Source organism: Eubalaena glacialis, chromosome 4 (assembly GCF_028564815.1).
Source record: "Eubalaena glacialis isolate mEubGla1 chromosome 4, mEubGla1.1.hap2.+ XY, whole genome shotgun sequence".
In the NCBI taxonomy this organism is placed as follows: Eukaryota; Metazoa; Chordata; class Mammalia; order Artiodactyla; family Balaenidae; genus Eubalaena; species Eubalaena glacialis.
The window spans coordinates 6,379,980-6,404,738 of record NC_083719.1 but is presented as its reverse complement, the minus strand read 5'-3'; the positions used below and the strand labels follow the sequence as shown (position 1 = coordinate 6,404,738).

At 44.5% G+C, this 24,759-nt stretch overlaps 1 protein-coding gene across 1 annotated transcript in view; it reads right to left on the bottom strand.

Annotated features, from left to right (window-relative positions):
• ADCY2 (adenylate cyclase 2) overlaps positions 1-24,759 on the bottom strand; it is a 431,484-nt gene that overhangs the window by 22,614 nt on the left and 384,111 nt on the right. Inside the window, exons 19-21 of the mRNA XM_061187643.1 lie at positions 15,080-15,164; positions 10,445-10,603; positions 856-1,002 (exon numbers count right to left, since the gene is read on the bottom strand). Of these exons, the coding sequence (XP_061043626.1) occupies positions 856-1,002; positions 10,445-10,603; positions 15,080-15,164 (391 nt within the window). The remainder of the gene's footprint in view (positions 1-855; positions 1,003-10,444; positions 10,604-15,079; positions 15,165-24,759) is intronic.

The following is a 24,759-nucleotide window of genomic DNA, read 5'->3' as shown; positions in this document are numbered from 1 at the left end:
CTATGATCCCGGCACAACAGTGAAAATCTCTACTTGTCATTACTTCACCATGAGTCTTGAGTCAACCTCATGGTGACACTGGTGGTAGCAGAGAAATGCACAGGTACCACAAGACATTTAGAAGGTTGGCCTGAAACCATCATTTTATATAATTTCATCACTGTATTTCAAAATTCCATCAATCATGATGAACCTATGTTCACTGATGTCAATTTTCCTATATTTGCAAAATATTGTTAAAAATGGTGTAACAACAATATCTTTCAAACCAGAGGTCTGTTTGTTCTTACTAGAAAACAAAGTGCATTGTTTCCTTTGTAGGCAGAAAATTGAAAATTGAAAAATGACACCTATTCCAATATCTAAGACGTATACTTTGTCCCTTCTAAAATATATTCTACCACATTCATATTGCTTTTTCAATAATAAAGCATGCCATCCATGTACACTTCAAATTGATATCTGACATAGACCTTGGAGTTTGCACAGACACACATGCAAATAATCTACTATCTTTTTTATGTATAACGAGATGGGCAAGTATTTTCCTTGGAGCTCAAGCCTTTCAAGAAAATTCATGGGCATGCTGGAGAGACATTTTATTGAACAGATTTTGGTAGTTGTTTATAGAAATCATATTAGCTTTAAGAATAATATGTGTTTGCCTCACCAAAATTAGTCAGTGACCTAAATAGAGCAAAAAGCTTAATGCCAACCACCAGAAATTTTGTCAAAGGACAAGTTTTAAGATATGCCATGATGTTGGACTAACTTCAAATGTGCCAGTCCAGAGGAACGCCAAAGTATGGGACTGGGACCACCCCTGCCCATCAAGGGTAACTCTGAAGTACGTACATCGTCAAAGTCGGCGATGATCTCGTTCAGGAGCCGAAGGCATTCCAAGCCCTCCTTGTTCACATCCGATTCTGTATAGAATTCTTTGAAATCCGGAATGGAGGCAAACATGACGCAGACACAGTCATAGGACTGGTGGTATAACTCCTGCCCAGGAGAAAAGGAAGAGATGAGTACTAGGAGAGCTTTTAAGCAAAAACACGCTCCTAATGGAAGTGTTTCTTTACGTTAAGACTGGTAAAGAGATCACCCAGTGTCCATTCCACCTGCTCTACCCTCGTCCCAGGCCCATTTTAGGCACTGGCCATTGATCACAGGTGAAGGCTTCTAGTGAGCTGGATGCAGGCTCAGAATCGTCAACACTGCACTCCCACTGTCACTACCGGTTAGTATGAGGTGCCCTTCCAGTTACCCCTCTCTGCCATCTCTACCTTAGACAATTACAAGAGACCATAGACTTCTCACTTAGGAAAAAACAACAACAACATTCTTTTAACAACTAAAGGGAAACAAAACGACTTCCCAAGCTACTATATTGTCCTAAAGTGACTCATTATGGCTACATTCTTTGGATTGGAGGCTTCATGAATTGTCCTCTTCAGCGTCTCCTGAAAGGAGCGGATGAAACTCATCATGTTACTTCTTTACACCAGAGAGAACTAGTGAAATTCCCCAGACTACTTATTCTATTGTATTAGACACCAGAAATATTTGTTCGGGATTTCCTTTTGTTTTTAGATAGACTATAGTCTCAACTAAAAGTCTAAACTATAGCTCATAGTTTCACCCATAGACATGAGGAAAATTCAGTGTCTTGTAAATACAATTTCAAGGTGTTTCCACACATAATTTTCCCCAGCATATAGTGAAACCTTCAAGTTCAGTGGAGATTTCATAAAGGAAGCGTTATTATGTGGGCATGGGGGCTGGTCCTGGGCGGGAGGATCTGCTCTCTCACCGGTGCTGGTGCATCAGGGCCCTTGGATGGCCTGTCCCGGGCAGAACGGCCAGGTGCCAATGTGGGCACACTGCATCATGGGAAACACTCCCTCCGCCAGGAAACGTGAGGAGAGTTCTGTTACACAAGATGCCGACCTCTGAGTGGAGGAAAGCAAGCTAGCGGCTGGTGTTGCCTGTGTGCCTGGCAGAGGGAGAGACTCTACCCTGCATAGATGTTACCAGTGTGCTCTGCTCTCTGGGGCACTCAGATGAATCCCTTAGCAGGGAGTGACCACTTCAACAGCACCATAACTCCAAGGTTTGGTGGCCACTCAGAAAAACCATTCTTCCTCCGCTGAGGTCTCATGACACACACATCAGGGCAATGGCAACCCACGGCAGGTCACAACCACTTCCTGGGAAAGACAGACTTGTGTCATCTTCCTGTTCTCAGGGCCAACCACCTTGTAATGCCTTCTGCTACTGCCTTACAATCTCTATAAAATACATGAACAATAGAATCAAGGTTTTTCTTTTCTATTCTGCTCTCAGTATGGTTGAGTTGGCTCTTTGTGCAGACCTGTACTTCCTCTCTCTGAAAAGTTGTCTTTGTGAACACTCATATCCTCGGAAGACGACCTGTGGCATGTGTGATCGCCAAGCTTAGGTTCCAGTAATGCTGACCAAGCAAGGGAGTCAGGGTAACAGGGGACAGAAAAGCCCCTAGAAGCCTCTTCTAGTTAAAAAGGGCAGTTTCATAAAAGTAGTATAAACTCCACTGACTTCTCTACTCTTCAGGAAAAGGGGTACATCTAGCAAGGCAAGGATATATTTTCTGTACCCTGCATTTCCCCACTGTCTGCTGACATCAGCCAGAGTGACCATCTGGGGAACGATGATGATGACAAGAATACACACAATAATCGCCAGCACTGACTGAGTGCCCACTGCATGCCAGGATGCCCACCCCTCTGAACTCTCCAGCAGCATTAACTTGCCCCTGACCACAATCCTAGGAAGCTGGTATTTTTATTCTCAATCTACAGATGAGGAAACTGAGGCACAGAACAGTTACATTACTTTCCCAAGGTCACAGTTACCAAGTCTGATGCAGAGGTCACTCTTATAAATGCTACACTTTATACTTTACCCTGCATTTCCTGGATGACCACAGACTGTGCTGCCTGGACTTGGGGCAGCACGGGGTCTCGATTCACTTGTAGGTCACGTCACTTTGCCTTTCTCCTTTCACCTAGGGTCTTTAAGGGTATCTGGGGATGGGAGATAAGGAAGTGCAAGACTGAACTGACTGACAGTTTGGATATGAGGGCTGATTTTAACCACACTGGTTTGGAGTCTAATAAAACATCTTCAGGTTGACACTCAAAATTGTCCTCTGAACCCTTGTCCCAGAACACCTAGGTTGTTGGAGCTGGAAGAGGTCTGATGGGTCATTTAATTCCATGGTCTTCAAATAGGAATGCTTGGGAAAGTCACCAATGGGGCTTTCAAGAAGGCAACACCTGGGCCGCCCAATGACCAACTGAACCTTGCCCCTGGGGTGGGCTCCAAGCATGTGCATCTTTTTGTAAAACTCCATGGGTTTTCCTGCTGTGCAGCCTTGATTAAGAATCACAGGACAAATGAGGAATTGTTAATTCAGGGGAGTTTGGTGACACACCAAGGCTCCCACTGACTTAGGGGCCAGGACTAATCCCTGGTGTCCTGGTCTGGCACTCCACAGGCTACGAGTGCTACTGGGGCCTTGGACTGCAAACTGCTCACCCACCCTCTTTGACAAATGGGTCACTTGGAGCTTCGAGGAAACACCAAGGGTGAGTGGGGATTTCTGACCCCCTAGTTCCTGACTCAGGGCTTCCACAGGGCTACCCTTGAGAATCAGGGAAACTTCACAAATGGGAAGCTTTACAAATTCACTAGCGCTAATGAAATGTGCAGGGCTTAGAGCCATACCCTAAACTCATGAGAGGTTCCCTCAGGTCTTTGGGTTGCGCTTGGGGCCAGAGGGAACCACAAGCTGACTGGCTGATGACCTGAGCTTATCTTATACTTCCAGAGGATCTGGGGTGAGGGTAGGGCAGGTAGGAAGCCTTGGAGGAGATTTTGGAATTCAGGGTCTAGCACGGGTGACCCTTGTCCAGAACATAGCTGCCAACAAGAATCTCGCTGAGCTTTAAAACTGGAAGCTTAGATGCCATTTCAACATTCACTCACACGTCGCCATTCTGCAAAACAAGCTCAAGTTATGGCAAAATCATCACAAAGCAGCTGCATTTCTGTGTGCACTGTCTTTTTCAGTTTATTGAGCGGGACTTCAGTTCTTTCCCAACTCTGGATGAAAACTTGGGACAACCCCATGACTCTTCTTGTCATTCTCAGGTAACAGGAGTCCTCTTATCAATACTTTAAGTGTCCAATCTAACAAGAAGTCAGAACTCAGATCCCAGTGGAATGTGTGGCTTTTCTCCTTCCCCAGTGTGGGCCTGCTGGGCGGTGGAGGAGTGTCTGCAGGGTGGGAAGGGGGCACGGTTGGCTTCTACTCTCCCTCTGTTCCTCATGTTTCTGCTCTGACCCTCCCCAGCTGGCTAGCCAGGTTTTCCAAAGCACCCAGGGGTGGAGAACAGGGGAAGAAAGAAGGGTCTGTTGGAGGAGGGACACGCTCCATTAACTACATCATGCTCCCAGGGAACTTAAACCTGGTGGACATTTTCATGGGTTATTTGAAGATGCTCCATCACTCCCCCCCAACACGGGACATCCTGCCAAGGTTCTCTTGATGTGGACCATGCACTCCCCTCCTACTGTGACTACTCTCTCTGCCCCGGGCTGTCTGGTTAGTCTTCTACTTTCTCTGCTGGGGCCCATTCCCCCCTCCAAGCAGCTTTTCAAAACAGGATCTAAAATGACCCCATGCCAACTGTTTTTCTCTGGCTTGGTCCCCGGAAACATTCAGCAGGCTTTGCCTTCCCAAACCCTCATAGTCCCATTACATCCCCACCTGCAGCCCCCAACTCTCTTGGACCAGATACTCCAATAAGCCCCTGCCCTCTGCATTCAGGAACCTACATGTCATCTGTGTCCCCCAGATGGAGTTGCTGCCCCAGGACCACGTAGGGGCCCAAGTCGTAGGTACACATCCCAAGCTGAGTGGTTATGGTCTATTTATGAGGCAAGAGGTAAAGGGAGGAGTCCCCATGTCCCTTTAGGAGGGGGCTCGCTTCTCACTATATTCTGTCCCAAATCCCTCTTCCAACCTCTACTCTCCCAGCCCTCGTGTCCCTGAGAGTGAAGGGTCGAGAGTTGTGTAGCTCTTGCATTTGTAAATTCTGCACGCTGTTTAGCACCCCCTTTGGAATATGACACCCACTGTCTCTTGGTGTCGTGGGCTGACATTCACTTTAGCGTGCTGTTACCTAGACACACAGGCACGCACAGCCCCCATGAGGGCCTGCCATGTGCCAGGCTTCATACCAGGTAATGGGGTCACAGAGACGGACGACGCAAGCCCTGCCCTAAGGAGCTTAGAGTCTAGTTGGAGAGACAGCGCAGATACAAGGACAGGAAAACGAAGTGTGATTGCTGCTGCTTACACCCAGGTGTGGAGATGTCTGCTTGGCGTGCCCTAGGAAACGGCCAGAACTTGCCACTAGCTTGGGGTTCCAAAGTCCGGGACCAGCACTTTCTCCTGCCGACTCAGGCCACAGTGAGGAGGAGAAGCTCCTACCTTTCACATCCCCCCTCAGTCCGTCCCCGATTGTCAGCTAACGCCTAATTTATTCAGGGGAGTCAGATCATTAGAAAGCACAAAAGCATCTCTGAAAACCTGTGGCTTTCTAGCCTGACTCTGTAAGGACTGCGTTGGGGGACCTGCCTGGGCTTTGGGAGGTTAGCTGAGAAGGGGGTGCGTTTGTGTGCCTGGTGAACTCCCCTGCACCGCAGTGACGTCTGTGTCTTGTTTTGATCAAGCCTCAGCTCTCCCGCAGTGAGGCTGCGTGGCTCAGAATCACACATAACCCTGACCACCGGGGACTCGGCAAAGGGGCGACAAAATGCAGTCTTTTCAACAAGTGACCAAAGCTAGCTGGGACATCTGTTCTAGGGACCTTTCAGACATGTTCCTGCCAAAACACAGCCATCTGGAGAGCAGGCTTTGTAAACCAGTGGGCTCTGTCTGGGCCACAGAGCTCTGTACCAGGGTCTGAATGGCTTGAGGGCCCGGACCTGGTCAGGACATCAGCGGCTGATGGAGAAGCTTGAGGATGTGTTGAGTAAGACCAGCGCCCCGGGGAAGGAAGAAGAGGAGCTTGCAAAGGTGGACACGGCAGCTCTCTGCCCACAGGCCCGGAACACAGGTGCAGTGAACAGCTTTAAATCGAAATAAAGATCTTTTTGGAATTATTGTGATTAAATCATTCTTTACTCCGTATTTCTGAAGGAAAATGAGTTTCCTCTGTATGTGCATGCGGCGGGTAGGAGAATCAAAAGGCTCTTCGTGAACATGGGTCCTGGCCAAGGTCATAGGTCATGTTTCCAAGGAATGTTCCAGAAAACCATGGAACATTAACCATTACTGTGGGACTGAAAGCCACACTCCTGTCTACCGCATGCTCTAAAAATAACCCTGGTCCAGCCTCTGCATTCAGAAGCTGTGGGTGCTCAGCCCACCCCACGGAGAGGGAGCAGAGGAGGTGATGCCGTCAGATAAGGATACAGCGCAAAGCGATTATGTGCGTTTTGTTGTCCACGCTAGTCAGGCCCTGAAAAGCTGTGGGAAGGCGCCTCCCTTGACAGATATTGATAAGTTCCAGGAGGCAGTGTTCTCAGGTTTTGCATAAGTTTGGGATATTTGCTTCAAAGATGACTAAAATTGAGTGTTTCCTGCATGCCAGGCACTGCTCTAAAAGTTTCGCATGAATTATTGCTTTTGATATTAGTTATAGCCTCTGTGAGGATGGAGCCCGAGGTCCCACAACTAAGAAGTGCCAGGCCCGGGATAAGAGCTTTGCTCTCAACGGCCAAGCAGGGCTCAGCAGGTAAGGAAAGCTGGCCGGGGCTCAGGAACCTCTCCTGTCCCAGCATTGGCTATGCTCTGCCACGCCCAGTTTGGGTCTGGAATCCTCCAGAAATGATCTTCCTCCAGGATCTGCGTGTTCGACAGTGGGCAGAACTTTCCCTCGCAGAAGCATTAGGGAAGGAGACAGGGGGAGGGAGAGAGAGAGAGAGAGAGCGCGTTCAGGCAGGGCGCTTCTATACGGCCCTGACGGTGAGGCGGGGCCAGCAGCCTGGACCATGTCCACGCTATTAAACAGCACAGACCCCATCACTGTTTGGCTGCAGGAGGTCAAACACCTCAGCCTGCCTGGCCTGAGATCACAAGCTTGGGATGACACATCCCCAGGTCAGGGAAGTGGGTTCTTTTGCCCAGGGATGAAGTCGATTGAGGACAGGAACGGCTGAGTGTGACAGAAGTTAGGCGTCCGGCCCGTCGGGAAGCCAGAGGGACGGGGCAGAAGTCTGCCATGCACTCAAAGGAGTCTCTTGGTAATAACCTGGCTATAAGCATTTTGGAAAAAAACCCAAAAAACAACACCGTCCTTTCTGAGACTCATGGTGGGAGCCCTCAGAACGTTTAGGCATCAGGCTAGGGGCTCTCCTTCTCCTTCAGACCCTTTACGGGGCTTCTTTTCTGCAGTCAGGATTCCCTGTGAGGACTGGAGCAGCAGACCTGCTTCACTACCGGTCTGACCTTGAGCAGCGACTGGAGGGCATCTCTGTCCCGCTGAGCAGACATCAGGCTGCCCTGACCGCAGGCTGCCCGACGGGGCCCGCTGTAATTGTTTAATCCCCAACAGTTACAGTGGCTGCTTGAGTAGCTCCCTCCCCTCCCCAAATATTTAACCTAACCAGCAAAAACTGGCAGTAAAATCTGGAAAGTCACAGCCCAGGGGAGTTCTGTGTTGTCTGATGAAATACAGAGACTTTTGCAGCCCACAGTTGTGCAGAATGAAGAGATCATTTCAAGGATGGTCTCATCGGTCTGATGCCCCTGATTTAAGATTCAGTGTGTGTCGCTCTACCCTCCCGAGCAACGTGAGGTCAGCAGCTAGAACGTGCAAATCTAATGATGTCCAGGGTATCGGGGTTCCTAAGCGAAAACCCGAGACCCCTAATATGCGATAAGGGAACTTGGAGCTGTTTGTGGCAGTAAGCGTTTGAAAAGCTTTGGAACTGAGCTCCTGTTCATTTTCCTACGGGAAAATGAGGCTGCCTGGGTCAGGGGTGTGTTTCCTGAATGAGGGAATAAGCTGGGAGCTTGGTGAATGGGTGCTGACTGTCTGCGGGGGAAATCATTTTAGCGCCTAAGTCAGGTTCACGTGCACACACAGGCATGATGCGGCCATGGACGAGGCCCCTAAGGACTTCACCTTCTTGATCTGACAAACGAGGCAACAGAGTCCAGAGCTGGTTTCATCAAAACGCGCTGATTCCTACTTTGTCTCGGAAAAGTTCCCAAACTGCCGGCGCAGTGAGGGGGTGCCTATTCCAGGGTTCAAGCCCAGCGCGTGGTGCTGCCCTGACGCTGCAGCCTTCCCCACGGACCCCACGTGGGCGGTGAAGGCTGTAGAAGACGCTGGCTGTGTTCTTAATTATTAAACTCACAGCACTGATGAGGAAACTTGGAGGGAAATGTCACCCCCATCTTGGGAGCACCCGTGACGTGCTAGTCGCAGAAGGGTCACTGGCCTGGCACACAGTAGGGCCACTCGGTAAGTGGATGAGTCCATTGGTGCTTTGGTGCTGCCTGCCCACCAGGTGTGTCCCACCTGCATGGATGTGGGACTCCGGGTCCTGCTCTATCAAATAAATGTCCACCTCAGCTGAAGGGACGGATGCTCAGTGTGACATGTGACACCCCACACTCTACCTAAGAATTGTGCAAAGTAAAGCGCAATTCCCCTTTGACTCATGGGGAGACGGGGCTCAGGCCGGGGAAGTAGCTCACATTACCATGACAGAAAATGTTGGGACAAAGGTTTGAGCCCGTGCTGTCCACCTGTGGGCTTCACTCTCCATCCCCATCTGCTTTTCCTTATGATTTCCAAAGGGGCAACTGTGTTCAGAGGCCTGCTTAGAATAAGTCAAGCAAACAGGAACAAATAGAGAGAACCCACGATTCCCCTGGTCTGGCCTAGGGAGACATCAGGAGGGGGCAGAAGAGGTCACCAAGTGCTGTAGGGCTGAACCCGGGGCCTTTTAAGGTCTTGAACGAAGCACTGTCTTGTCATCTGGACAGAAGTAGCCCCTTGAAGACTGGAATGGTCTTTTTCTCCCCCTCTGCAGCCTGCATCTCTCTGCCAGTTTCTAGCACTTTCTTTTCTGGTTCAGAAGTCACTTGCTCACAGTGGTGGACTTTCTGGACTCCTGCATTTACCCAGTTAGCACCTTTGGAGACAATAGGATTCTGTCCCCTCCTGGGGATGAGGCCGCCTTGTCCTGTTCATCTCTGTAACCAGGCCCAGCACCAGCCTGACCCAGGGCAGGGGCAACAGATGAATTTATAACCTGAATTGATAGCTAGACATATAGACACAAACAAGATCTTAAACTGCTAATGAAAACAGACGGTTCCTTTTTAATAGATGTAATGATTTCACTGTCTGTGACCAAGAGGTAAATAAGTGCTGAATAACCTACTGAAAGCAGAAAACACCAGGAGAAGAAATAGAGAAGTGAACGGTGGGACCTGCTGGGGCCCCTGGACTGGCTCACCATGCCTAGCATGCTTCCAGAAAGACCAGAGTGATAAGGCCCAGTCCCTGCCCACCACCTGGCACTTTCTTCTCAATGTCAACTTTAACTAGGTTACAGATAAATACCGTTCCAAGCCTTCTCACTTCGCTGCTCTGTGCATCAGTGTCATCAAAGTTCAGCTTATCTGTTAACCCTCTGCCTAGTGTGGGACCCCTTTTGTGACATATTTGGAACCCCACTGCCTCATATTGCACGTTCAGAACTTTACATGATTGGGGAAGAAAAACTAAGAAGAATGAATCAACTTCATGCTAAGATGTTCACAGGTGAGTCTAACTCACTATTCTCAGTTGATCTCTATACGACCAGTCAATATACTCTTGAAAATGGACACATTCAGGCCAATGTCGAGTATTTTGAACACTGACATGTTTGAAGTGCCACAGGCCTCTAGGTCACTGCCAGGAGCTTTTGGCCCTCGCCAGCCCACGCCCTTCCCTGGCCAGCAGCCCTGCCTCTCCCCATCACCCCGCCTCTCCCCACCGGCCCCGCCTCTCTCCATCGCCCCGCCTCTCCCCACCAGCCCCGCCTCTCACCACCAGCCACACCTCTCTCCATCAGCCCAGCCTCTCCCCATCGCCCTGCCTCTCCCCACCGGCCCCGCCTCTCCCCACCAGTCCCGCCTCTCTCCATCGCCCCGCCTCTCCACCAGCCACACCTCTCCCCATCAGCCGAGCCTCTCTCCATCGCCCCGCCTCTCCCCACCAGCCCCGCCTCTCACCACCAGCCACACCTCTCTCCATCAGCCCAGCCTCTCCCCATCGCCCTGCCTCTCCCCACCGGCCCCGCCTCTCCCCATCAGCCCAGCCTCTCTGACCTCATTCTTCAGGCTCCTGGCCAGGAAGTGCTCAGCCACGTGTGCAGGGAGCACGTTCTCCAGCAGCACGCGGTTCAAGTTCTCCATGGTTTCTATCTCCTCTCGCTCTTTTTTGAACTTGTTCTTCCATAAGAAGTCTAACCTACAGTAATATTCATTCTGTTACAAGAGGACACAGAGGTAAAGAAACAATAGGCATCTTGTCCTGCCAGAGAGTGGAGGTTTTAAAGAGAAAATAAAAAGAATGAAACAAACCTAAAAAAGAACCCCCCAAAACGGAATTGTCACCCTCCCTACCAAGCCCTCAGTTGCCCCCAACTGTCTCTCATTCACCGTCTAACATGGATTTCCAAAATGCAAATTTGGGAAAGAACCAGCCTCAGAAACAGAGAAAATAGCTATACTGAAGGCTTGAAAGACAAAAATGACATGAAAGCTTCTTACATAGTCATGTTAATAAATGGTGGCTTGAATTATTTTTTGAAAAGAGCTGTGATAGAATATAAATAATGAGTAAAAGAAAAATGGAAAATACATTAGTAGAGAGAGTGCATTGTTTCATGATTTGCATTTAAAAAATAATAGTGTTCATTTGTGGCAGTTTGCCTTTAACAGCTGAAAATCAGTTTTCCTCTACCACAAATTATGTAATTAAGTATACATTGAAAAGTATTTGTTTTTTCATTTGGATTGCACTACTGAGAGAATGACATTATATTTAGACAAAAGTTCATTTTGATATAATTTAATTAAGATGGTGCCTGCCAGTAAAAACATATGTGTTCATGCTTTGTAATGTATTAAAATTCAATGTTTTTAAAAAGCAGCTGTTATTAACATTGTAGAAATAGAGACACCCGTTTACTATCACAGGGTCTCTTTGGTTTGTCATCATTTTGTATCTGCTCTGATGTATATAATTTAATATAACGAAATAGCCTTGAATGAATCTTCCTGTAACAGAAGGGCCTAATAGAGAGAGTGTATTTCAGCACAGATAGTAATTATTGACAAATAAATGCAAAAACGAACTAAATGGAGGGAGTTTGTTTTATTGGTTTGACTAGCTATACCAATGACAGCACAAAGCAAAATAAAACACACATAAATGGCCTCATGCACAGATGGCAATTTCAAGAAAAAAAATTCACAATTTGAAACCTGAAAGAACAATGATCATTCACTGAAATTAGGTTTGCTTCAAACTATGTATGATATACTCAAAAATTACTCCTCCTCCTCTGGGGAGGCATTTATTTTTAGCTCATATAACGAGACATTTTTAAAAAAAGATTACAAAAGAGATATTTTAAAAGTTTGCTTATATTAAATTTTTACATTACTGACACATTTTCCACATTCTGCATTTATGGAAATCATGCTATGCACGTACTGGAAAAGGCCTCTCCCTTGGAAAACAGATTATTTATTTAGATTTTTTGGGGGGGATAAACTAGTGGTGTGGCCGGTATTAAACTAAAATAACAGACGCAATCTACGGTGGTGGCATCGAGAAGACGCAGGTATACACGGAAGATCGGATAAAAATGAAACGAGATGAAGCCATGGAGCCAGTGAAGGCAGGCAGCAAGCCCAATTCGTGTAAGTCTGAAAGGTTTTCGGAAAGCACGTGAAGAGTCGCTCAGGTTTTCCGAGGGGCTGCTACTGCACCACGTGCAAGCATTCTTTAAGTCTCCTGCTAAAGGAATCGGAGCACTTTGGGACCAGCTACATTGGACTGAGAGTGACCTTCTGACAGATCTTTCCCCCTCCCCTCCCCAACCAGTGCAGTCTGCTGCAGAACCCTTGCCTTGAAGCGCAAGGACCTTAAAAACTCATGTGCAGAGTCCCCCAGGGGAAGACAAATGTTTTTATCCCAAACCAGTTGTAATGGACTTAATCACGTCCCCAAAAAGATCGTTCCAAGTCCGAACCCCGGTATCTGTGCCTGTGACTTCTCTGGAAATAGGGTCTCGGCAGATGTAATGAACTTAAGGATTTCAGGATGAGACGATCCTGGATTTAGGGTGGGCTGTAAATCCAATGACTGATGTCCTTACAGGAGAAAAGAGAGGGACATTTGACGCAGAGACCCGGGGAGGCTGCGTGAGGAGATGCAGCGGGGAGAGCTGCTCCCTCCTCCGTGACCCTGACTCAGGGCAGGAAAGCGCTCTAAGGACTTTGTGACACTTCAGCTAAAACAGCAGCCCAGCTCCATGACCTACAGTCCTCACATCACCCCCCATCTCTCAGATTCCATCTGGGGCCGCTCCCCAAATGCTTAGGGGCCCAGATCCCACTCAGACGTGGAATTTGTCTTCATGAGCTCTGGCGTGATGGGAGAGAGAGCGGGAAGAGTCTTGAGAGGGCGTCCAGGCCGCGTCTGGGACCCCACCGACGCTGTCTGCTGTGTTTCACGTCCTACCACAGCCTCGAGGGCGTCCCGTGCTCTGTCTAGTTCTGAAAACTACCTGAGGAACTGGGCTCACACCTTTCTGCGTGGTCTCTGGGCAGGGGCGTAGGCAGCATGTGATTCCACTTTCTCTGGGATCCTCAACTCTCGCACACGAGGACCTCGGCCTCACTCTCAGGCCCTAGGTTGCCACTGCCCGGTTCCATACTCTGAATGAGCCCGCCTAGGATGCAGACCCTTGATGGCAGGGGGCTGCCCTTTAAACTTGGGTGAAATACAGGGGATCTTTCTTTTTCAAAAGCGGCCCTTGAGTTGGCTTGCATTTCTGTCACAAACTAAATTTCAGTACAGAGAGTGGTACTGTACTGTCTCTCTTGTCTAGGATGTGTTATGTTTTCATTAAGGTTTCTGAGATGCCTAGAGCAATATTTAGTATAGTCATTTTCTTAGAAAGCAAGTACATTGCCATCATTTCAAAAATGATGGTCATGGGTCAGGGGAGCCATTAGGACAAATGATAACAAAAATAAGTTGCAAAAAGTCTGTGCTATTATTTAAAACATATTCAGAAAAGAGGTAACTCTGAGGCCCTGGATTCTTACAACATTTGAAAACCTTATTTCAAATATCAGACATTTGTTTATAATACAGTTGTATTTCCGGAAGGGTGTGCAGAGGAAGTCTATATCACAGACTTCACAGTTCTTGTTATCCCAGAAGACTTGGGACCTCAGTAAATCATTCACTTAATGATTTTGGACTGAAGGTCAGCCTTCTGGCTCACCTTGGCATATCCTTGGTTCTAGTTAAAGAGTAACTGTGAACACAATTAATCCTGCAGGGATTACTACTCTTTAGGCCTCTAGATGTACATATTACTTATCGTTACACTAGTGACAAAAGAGGAAACTGGTATCAGCACTATCATATTAAATGAATGCCTGGCCACAATACTGCATACTTCTGATTATTTATTTAAATCATTTAGGGGGTAACTGATCAGTGAGCAGCCATGGGATTCGACAACATTTGTGTAGTGGTATTGCCTGTATCTTATCTCAGTGATCGATAAAAAAAGTTGGGAGAATTCAATTTGATTCTAGGTAATTAAAATACATTGCTGTGAAGCAATCTGAGTGATCATTCTAGTAGGAGAAACTGCCTAAGAATGCAGAACGTAGCATGTGCTGGGGACAGAGGTGGGGAGGGTGATGGGGGGACTGGGGTCTTCTAAGCTCTGCATCAGGACCACAGCGTAGCTCTAGGGAGATTGGTGACAGCTGCACTGTGGGCTCCAGGGAAGGATGCCCTTCGCACTTCCCCGGGAAGATGGAAGAGGATGGATGGCATTCCCGGGTGCCGGACTGACTGTCACAGATCTGGTCTCTGCTCTGACTGTGCGATTATTAGCAGCTTCCTCCTGGTGAGAAATGGAAGCCAGACCCAAACTCCCCAGTTGATAGTTTGCCTCTCAGATATCTTAACTGTTTAGAGATGTATATATAATTTAATTGGCATTGCCTCTTCCCTGGTTATCTCCAAGTAAATCACTTCTTTGTTTCATGCTATCCATCAAAGAAATTAAAACAAACTTTGGTTGAGGCAGAGCTACCTGGTATGGGATGAGTCTTTAGTCTTTGGGTGATTGTCCTTGTTTGCAGGCAGAGAAAGAATATTGCCCTTAAAAGTCCTGTACCTACAGGCTCCATGGGGAGGCCAGAAGCGGGCACAGAGCCCGAGGAGGACGTTTCATTTGCATCACAAAATAAAATTTTTGAACAGGGACCATATTTCTAGGGATAATTGCAAGTGACAGCAGGGATATTTAATACCCACTCCAAAGAAAAAGAAGCCATACCTTTTGAAATGCAGATGAAAACCCCAGGTAAGGGGACATTTTTTTCCAATTAGTGTCAGCTCTTGAGGGAATACATTGTAGGCTTACAGAAACCTACATATTTATTTTGAGACTTAACAGGAAATTCATTGATTCACACTTCTACTGTTCACAAAATTTGCCTCTTAGGGGAAAAAAAATGAGAGGCCTTTTTCTTGTGTCTATAGCCAAGCATATATACCTTGTGCTACCTACTTTTCTTTTAAGTGATAAGATGATTCTGATGCTTCAACATTTGTTTGCATGAAAGCAATGGCAATGCACGTCAGCAAAGTATTATTAATACAGCACTTTAGAGAAGTTACAGAAGAAACAGACTTCTTACCTGTCTGCCCAGAACAAGCAGTGTGATGAAAAATATAAAGAGAGACACTGAGCCCATGGTCTTTAGGTCTTTCCAAATGCCTGGTCTATTAAAAAACAAACAAACAGACGAAAACAATACAACAAAACAACATACACACGGGACTTAGAATTCGTGCATGAACAAATTTCAGAATCTCTAGTGCTTGTCTACATTCTACACCAACCAACCAACCAAACACACACACACACACACACACACACACACTTCAAATATATTTGCAGACCCAGATTGCATCAAAAGAAAGCAAAATAATCCTTATTTCAAGAGCTCAGTAAAAGAAAAAAATCTTCCAAATGAATATAGATTTCTTACTTTATACCAAACTCTAGCAAATATAAAATGAAGAGCAGAATATTAATAATATTTTCTTTATATTTCTGGGGTCAATATGGATAATTGGAAATACGACTTGTATTTTTTAGTAATTATTTGCAGAATGAGACAGTATGCTAGAAATTAATAATCATGGGAGATATAAAAATGAAGTAGGGAACTTTATTTCTATAAGCTACTCTGACATATGAATAATATACTTTCATATAACTTTCTGGCAGGCGCTCCTTCTTATTCCTCCTTTCATGGGGTTTTGTATCACAAAGGCATAAGACAGATGGAAACCCTTGGCCCACTGCCCCATCAAGCTCTTACTGTGCTGGCTGGGCCCTCCATCCTCACCATGACCTTCTAGGCAATGACCACCCACACATCCTAGTTGGCATGTGTGGTGGTCAATTTTATGTGTCAACTTAAAGGTTCTGTTTTCGGTCCTTGTACAGCATACAAGGAGAAATCGACTTGATTCCCCAGGGTAATCCTGCATAGCTGACAAATGATTATTTCACACATATAACTGTAAATGAGACTTGAGAAGTTGATTATGTATGGCTGCCATGTCACATAAGCAGCATAGCTTGTATTTAATCAAGTATAAATATCAAGTCATCAGTTTCTGCTTGGGAGTTGAATATGCTTTGAGATTTTCCTGTTTCTCCATAGAAGGTTCGAGGACTGATGAGATAATAAGAGAAATGGATAAAGAACTAAAGAGCGCAGGTGGGCTTTGACGTAAGTAACCCTGGTTGGAATCATGACTCCCCTGCTCTAGTGAGCTGGGGACCTAGGATAAACCCCTCCAAACCTCACTTTCCCCATCAGCCGAAGGGGGTACCAATGCCCATCTTACTGGCTGTCTTGGTCACTAGGTCAACTATTTATGTACCTGGCATAGAGCCTGACATACAGGAAGCACTTCATAAATGGCACTCATGATTTTTAGTATTAACTACACAGTGATAAACAAGAGGATGCAGCAAGGGAGCTAGAGAAAAAGATAAGAAAATGCAGGTTGGTGGATTTCATTAACAGAATGACAGATCCATGTGCAAAAGAAAGGCAGATTCCTGCAGAAATGAGGAGACAGAATCTCCAGTCCCAGTGGCTGAAGGGCTTAGGACCTCAGAGAACTCTCCAGAAAGGCTATGCTTGTACTCAGGGCTCTTTCCTCCTACCAAGCCAACTGTGGCTGGAAAAAATCTGAGCTCAACAGCCATAAGGAGGTTACCAGTTTCTCTCTAGGAATGAAGTGAGCTGACAAGTGTCACCTTCCTGTCTCAGTAGTAGTGATTTTAAGAAATGAAGTTCCTTTTTGACCTCGTGGCAGCTGTGTCTAATAGCACAGTTGAAGTGACTGCACTTCAGATGTTTATAAGCAGTGCAAACTCCAGTGACTTTTAGGGACTTTTTTTGGCCACACCATGTGCGGCATGTAGGATCTTAGTTCCCCGACTAGGGATCGAACCCATGTCCCCTGCAGTGGAAGCACGGAATCTTAACCACTGGACCTCCGGGGAAGTCCCCAGTGACTTTTAAACTCATTTCCCCCCATATTGACTACACTGACAGGATATTGACCAGTTAATAAAACTGGTACAGGGAATTCTCTGGCAGTCCAGTGGTTAAGACTCCGAGCCTTCCCTGCCAGGGCCCGGGTTCGATCCTTGGTTGGGGAACTAAGCTCTCACAAGCTGCACGGCATAGCCATAAAAAAAAAAAAAAAGTGGTACAACATACACAACAGCATGCAAGAAGCTGGTACAGGCTGTTTTTAACTTTCACGTTGCTTCATGAACATCCTATTACTTTACCATTCCAGGAATCCTAGAAAACTGCTATGACATCCCTCCCTTTTACCCATCACCCTATAAACCTAAACTGAGAGTAGAATGTTAACTCCAAGGTCAGGATCTTACAGTAGCTTCATCAATGCAACCAATCAGAACTCAGGTCCCATGTGCATCCCCAGGTAAGGGACCAGATGCCCCAAATATACAAAGCCATCTCCCGTCCCTCTCACTGATGGAGAGTGGGAGGTAAGACCCTCTTTATGCAGTTCAGGGGCTGCCTGGGTTTTCAGATAATCACACAGAAAATACATGCAAGCAACCTAGAGGGAAAAATCCTTTTCTGGGACTCCTCACACTAACGCATTTAAACATAGGTTTAGCGGTGGAAATGACCTCTACCTATCTCCCAGTTCTTGAGCCTTAGTGAGGAATAGTGGTGGGTGGAGGTGGGGACTTGGGGGAAGCAAGACTAGGAAAGACTCTCATTGCTGGACCGGGCAGTGCACTGGGAAGTACAGAACTAAATGGACCTCAGAAATAATGACGCACAGCACAGCCTGTGGGATAGACTTGGGTACCAGTCCACAGATGCCTTTTTCCCTTCTGACGTTCTCCGTCAACTAGGGAGACCTGTAACCTGCTGTCTTCGCTTTCATTTAGATTTCTCAAAAACTTCTTCTATTCATCCAGCCCCAAAGAACTGCTGATTCCAATTGGAGTCCATCTCTCCCACGTGGGCCCCTCACAGGCCACGGCTGGTGGGCTCCTGAAGCTTGAAGGATGAATTTCTCCATCCACAGATCCATTCCTGGGTTCCTTGCTCTTTGTGTGTATGCAAGAGAGGCTGGGAGGAAAAAAAGTGGGTAGTATGGAGGGGACATCGGGACAGAGAGAATAAAATTCCAAGATGTCTTCTGGCAGAGTCTAGTCAGTTGTGTTGATCATATCAGTTTCCCAGGACTTTTCTTTCCTTTTTTTTTTTTTTGAAGTGTAGCTGATTTGCAATGCTGTGTTGGTTTCAGGTGTACAGTAAAATGATTCAGTTATACATATATATATATATATTCTTTCTCAATCTTTTCCATTATATGTTATACAAGATACTTTGCTATATAGTAGGACCTTGTTGTTTATTTTATACACAGTAGTTTGTATCTGCTAATTCCAAACTCCTAACTCCCAGGATTGCTGAAACAAAGTGCCAAAAACTGGGTGGCTTAAAACAACAGAAATTTATCATCTCATAGTTCTGGAGGCCAGAAGTCTGAAATCAAGGTGGCGGCAGGGCTGTGCTCCCTCTGAAACCTGCAGAGAAATCCTTCCTTGCCTCGTCCTGGCTTTGGTGGTCGGCTGGCCACTGTATCACTCCAATGTCTGTCTTCCTCATCACGTGGTGCCCGCTCCCCTCCCCCCATGTGTCTCTGTCTCCACATGGCCATCTTCTTACAAGGACACCAGTCATATTGGATCAGGGCCCACCCCACTCCAGCAGGACTTGATCTTAACTAATTACATGTGCAATGATCCTATTTCCAAATAAGGTCACATTCTCAGCTACTGGGGCTTAGGACCTCAGCATGTCTTCTTTTAAGTGACACAACTGACACATTAACAATTGTATCGGCCATTTATATAAAAATGCCAGCAACTTAGTCTGAGGTCTCTCTCTCTCCTTTCCCTTTAAGTTTTAGGGATGAAATCCACTTTGGACTTTCACATGTTAGGGCTATGCTATCACTCTGTTATGAAGTACAGAAGACAGAGCTAATATAACTGAGAAGGTTTCTAACTCTATGATTTTTAACTTGACAGTTTTAGCCAAAATGTGACCAGATAGGCTATTTTTCATACTTAAAAATGGGTTCTGGAGACACAGACACCCAAATGTGCCTGTAGCCACACACTAATTTACAGCTGACCCTCACCCTGAGGCTGTTAATGGAGCAATCATTCTGGCCCTCAAGTTTCCAGAGTCCAAGAGAACAAAGAAACCTAACAAATTGGGCAAAGGATATGGAATTGCCTGGTGAACCAGTCTCTAACCTAAAGGCGAACAGCTCCGTGACATAAAAATGACATTTTCATTGCTTTCAGGAGAGGATGCAGTCCAGGCATGTATACACAAACATAATTACATTTCAAAACATTCTATTTTCTAGGTGACATAAGCCTCTATTTACTAAGAAGAAAAGTACCTCAAGAAATCTAGTTTCTGTTGTGTTGGTAACAATATACGAACTGAGTAAAATCAGATCTTCCCAGGTCACTCACTGGGATCAAAAGTAGTCTGACCTCTCGGACCCTGACCCCCTGAGGCCCACGTTTCATGAAGAAAAGTCCCACAAAGAGACGATGGCTACTGACCTCCCTCTTACGTGAGACCCTGTTGCTCTGCCACTGATGAAGCTGTTTACTTCTGGCTGTCCCTGTGAGTAAGTTAGGAAACGCCTGGCTTTGCCCACAAGGAACCTCTGAATCCTCAGCCATCTTCAATGTCAAGCAATGCAAAAAGCTCAAGTTTTGGCCAACTTGTTGCTGCTGCAAGATGAATCTGCTGTACCTTGCTCAGCACAGGACCAAGACCTCAACTACAATGTCAGGAGATGACACAGTCCGAATAAAACAAAAATACCCCAGAAAGGAAACGCTGGGGTTAAAATGCAAAGGGCAAAATAAAGACAGCCAATTGCCCTGTTGGGAAATCTTCCTCTAAGTCTGGCTGGAGAAAGGGCAAGGAATTGCTGAGATGCACGTGTTAGTACCACTTTCCTGATATTCCCTCCTGGCCTTTCAGTTGAGTGGCATACAGCATCCTGTTGATCTCTGCTTCCAAGCTCTCCTCCCCTCCAGGTCACCAGTGCAGTGGCTGGGTCCTGGCCAGGTGATGCTGGCTGGTGATGAAGCGCGAAGATGACAGCTCAGCCAAAATTCCTGTATTCCACTGCTCAGACTCAGCAGCCATCAAAGCAAACCTATTTTCTGATGGCTGATCTGGTTGTTTGCAATGACCATCAGAGCTGTGGTCAGACAGGAGAGTTCTAAAACAGCTCAGTCGTTTAAAAAATACACCATTCCTTTTCGATGATTGGAGATGCATCATTAATAAGTTTTCTTGACCAACTGAGTCAGGGGTGGGAATGACCTCTGCAGACAGTTTGTGTTTGTGTCTTTTGACATATTTTTTCAGTTATTTTCTTTCCAGTTCTATATAGACATAATTGACATATAAACTGTATAAGTTTAAGGTGTACAATGTGTTGATTTGATACACTTATATGTTGGGAAATGATTATCACTATAGCATTAGCTGACATCCTCATCACCTCACATAATTACCATCTCCTTTTTGTGGTGAGAACATTTAAGATCTACTCTTTTAGCAACTTTCAAGTATGTAATATAGTATTGTTAGCTATAGTCACCATGCTGTACCTTAGATTCCCAGAAGGTATTCATCTTATAACAGGAAGCTGGTGCCTTTTGACCAACATCTCCCCACTTCTCCCACCTTTCCCCAGCCCTGGGTAACCACCGTTCTACTCTCTGTTTCTGTGGGTTCAGCTTTTTTAGATTTCACATATAAGTGACATCACACAGTATTTGTCTGTCTCTGGCTGGCTTATTTCACTCAGCATGATGCCCTCAGGGTCCATTCATGTTGTTGCAAGTGGCAGGATTTCCTTTTTTCTCATGGCTGAGAAAATAATATCCCGTTATTCCTTTTTCTCCACATCCTTGTCAAAACTTGTCATCTCTTGTCTTTTTGATGATAGCCATTCTAAGGAGTGTGCAACATTTTATTGTGGTCTTGATATGCACTTCCCTGATTATTAATAATATTGAACATTTTTTCATGTCCTGTTGACCATTTGTATGTCTTCTTTGGAAAATGTCTATTCAGTTCCTCTGCCTACTTTAATTTAATTTAATTTATTTATTTATTTTTTAAAAATTTATTTATTTATTTATTTTTGGCTGTGTTGGGTCTTCGTTTCTGTGCGAGGGCTTTCTCTAGTTGCGGCGAGCGGGGGCCACTCTTCATCGCGGTGCGCGGGTCTCTCACTGTCGCGGCCTCTCTTGTTGCGGAGCACAGGCTCCAGACGCGCAGGCTCAGTAGTTGTGGCTCACGGGCCCAGTTGCTCTGCGGCATGTGGGATCTTCCCAGACCAGGGCTCGAACCCGTGTCCCCTGCATTGGCAGGCAGATTCTCAACCACTGTGCCACCAGGGAAGCCCCTCTCTGCCTACTTTTAAATTGATTTTTTTCATGTTGAGTTGTATGAGTTCTTTATGTATTTTGGATATTAGCCCATTATCAGATTTATTACTGGCAAGTAGTTTCTCCCATTCTGTAGGTTGCTTTTTCATTTCGTTGATGGTTTCTCTTGCCATTCAGAAGTTTTTTAGCTTGATGTAGTTCCACTCACTTATTTTTGCTTTTGTTGTTTGTGCTTTTTGTGACATATCCAAAAAAATCATTGCTAAGATCAATGTCAAGGAGTTTTTTCCCCTATGTTTTTTCTAGGCGTTTTAAGGTTTCAGGTCTCTTATCCATTTCAAATTAATGTTTGTTAGTGGTGTAAGATAGGGGTTCAATCTCATTCTTCTGCATGTGGTATTTAATTTTCCCAATACCATTTAGTGAAGAGACTATCCTTTACTTATTATTATTGGCTCCCTTGTCAAATATTAGTTTACCACATATGCAGGGGGTTATCTGGGCTCTGTATTCTGTTCCACTTGTCTATGTGTCTGTTCTTTTGTCAGTACCATATGGTTTTAATTACTGTAGCTTTGCAGTGTAGTTTGAAATCAGGAGTGTGATGCCTCCAGCTTTATGCTTCTTTCTCAGGATTACTTTGGTTATTCAGGGTCTTTTGTGGTTCTATACAAATTTTAGAATTGTTTGTTCTATTTCTGTGAAAACTGCTAATGGAATTTTGATGGGAATTGCATTGAATCTATAGATGGCTTTAGGTAGTATGAACATTTTAACAATATTCTTCTGATCCACGAACATGGGATTTCTTTCCATTTGCTTGTGTCTTCTTCAGTTACTTTCATCAAAGTCTTATGGTTTTCAGTGTACAGATCTTTCACCTCCTTGGTGTAATTTATTCCTAAATATTTTCTTGTTTTTGATGCCATTGTGAATGGGATCATTTTCTTTATTTCTTTATCAGATAATTCATTGCTAGTGTATAGAAACACAACTGATTTCTGTATGTTGATTCTGTATGCTGTGACATAATTGAATTTTTTGATTAGTTCTAGCAATTTTTTTTTGGTGGAGCCTTTAGGGTTCTCTATGTATAAGATCATATCATCTGCAAACAAAGACAATTTTTCATCTTCCTTCTAATTGTATGCCTTTCATTTCTTTTTCTTGCCTGATTTCTCTGGGTAAGACTTCCAGTACTATGTTGAATAAAAGTGGCCAGAGAGGTACCCTTTTCTTGTCTTGATTTTAGAGGAAAAGCTTTCAGCCTTTTATCAATGAGTATGATGTTAGCTATGCACTTGTTATATGCCAACTTTATCATGCTGAGGTGTGTTCCTTCTATACCCAATTTGTTGAAAGTTTTTTATCATGAGAAGATGTATTTCATCAAATGCTTTTCCTGCATTTATTGAGATAAGAGATCATATGATTTTTATCTTTCATTCTATTAATGTGGTGTATCACACTTATTAGTTCGCATGTGTTGAACCATCCTTGTATCTCAGGGATAGATCCCGTTTGATCATGGGGCATGATCCTTTTAATGTGCTGTTCAATTTGGCTTGCTAATATTTTGTTCAGAATTTTTGCATCTATATTTATCGGAAATATTAGTCTGTGCTTTTGTTGTTGTTGTTGTTTGTTGTTTCTTTCTTTCAGTGTCCCTATCAGGCTTTGATATCAGGGTAATGCTGGCCTCATAAAGTGAGTTAGGGAGTGTTCCCTCCTCTTCAATTTTGGGAAAAGTTTGAGAAATATTGGGATTAATTTTTCTTTAAATGTTTGGTAGAATTCACTAGTGAAATCACCTGGTCCTGAGCTTCTTTTTGTTGGAGATTTTGATTACTGATTCAATCTCCTTCCTCATTATTGGTCTGTTAGGACTTTCTATTTCTTCATCATTCAGTCTTGGTAGGTTGTATGTTTCCAAGAATTTATCCATTTCTTCTCTGTTGTCCAATTTGTTGGTGTATAATTTTTCATAGTAGTCTCTTATGATCCTTTGTATTTGGGTAGTATCAACTGTAATGTCTTCTATTTCATTTCTAATTTTATTTATTCCGGTCCTCTCTCTTTTTTCCCTATGGCTAGTCTACCTAAAGGTTTGTTTATTTTGTTTATATCTTTTCAAAAAGCAGCTCTTAGCTTCACTGATCTTTTCTATTGTCTTCTTAGTCTGTATTTCATTAATTTCTGCTCTGATCTTTGTTATTTCCTTCCTTCTGATAACTTTGGGCTTAGTTTGTTCTTCTTTTTCTATTTCTTTGAGGTGTAATGTTAGGGTTTTTATTTGAGATCTTTCTTTTTCTTAATGTAGGCATTTGTAATTATAAACTTCCCTTTAAAAACTGCTTTTGCAGCATACTATAGGTTCTGGTACCTTGTGTTCCCATTTTCATTCGTTTCAAGTTATATTTTGTTTTTCCTTTTGTATTCTTCTTTGACCATTGATTGTTTAGGAGTATGTGGTTTAATTTCTATATATTTGTGAAATTCCCAGTTTTCCTACTGTTACTGATTTCTAGTTTCATACCATTGTGATTGGAAAAGATACATGATATAATTTCAACCTTAATTTTGCTAAGACATGTTTTATGACCTAACATATGATCTATTCTGGAATGTTCCACGTGTGCTTGTGAAGAATGTGTATTCTGTTGCTGTTAGATGGAGTGTTCCATATATGTCTGTTAGGTCCATTTGACCTAAAGTTTAGTTCAAGTCCAATGTTTCCTATTTGACTTTCTGTCTGGATGATCTATTGTTGAATGTGATGTATTGATGTTCTCTACTATTATTCCATTGTCATTTATTTCTCCTATCATATCTACTAGTATTCGCTTAATTTATTTAGGTGTTCTGATGTTGGATGCATATATATTTATGATTTTTATATCTTCTAGATGAATTGTCTCCTTTGTCAATACATAATGACTTGCTTTGTTTTTTGTTACTGTTTTTGGATGAAAGTGTATTTATCGGATATAAGTATAGCTACCCCTACTCTCTTTTTGTTTCCACTTGCATGGAATATCTTTTTCCATTCCTTTACTTTGATCTTATGTGTGTCCTTAAAGCTGAGGTGAGTTCCTTGTAGGCAGCATATAGTTGGATCTTGTTCTTTTATCTGTATAGCCACTCTATGCTTTTTAAATGGACAATTCAATCCATTTACACTTAGAGTAAAATTGATAGGTAAGGGCTTAAGAATGAATTGTTTTCTAGCTGCTTTTTAGTTCCTTTGCTCCTTTCTTCCTTGATTTCATGTTCCTTAAAGTTTTGCATTGCTGTCTT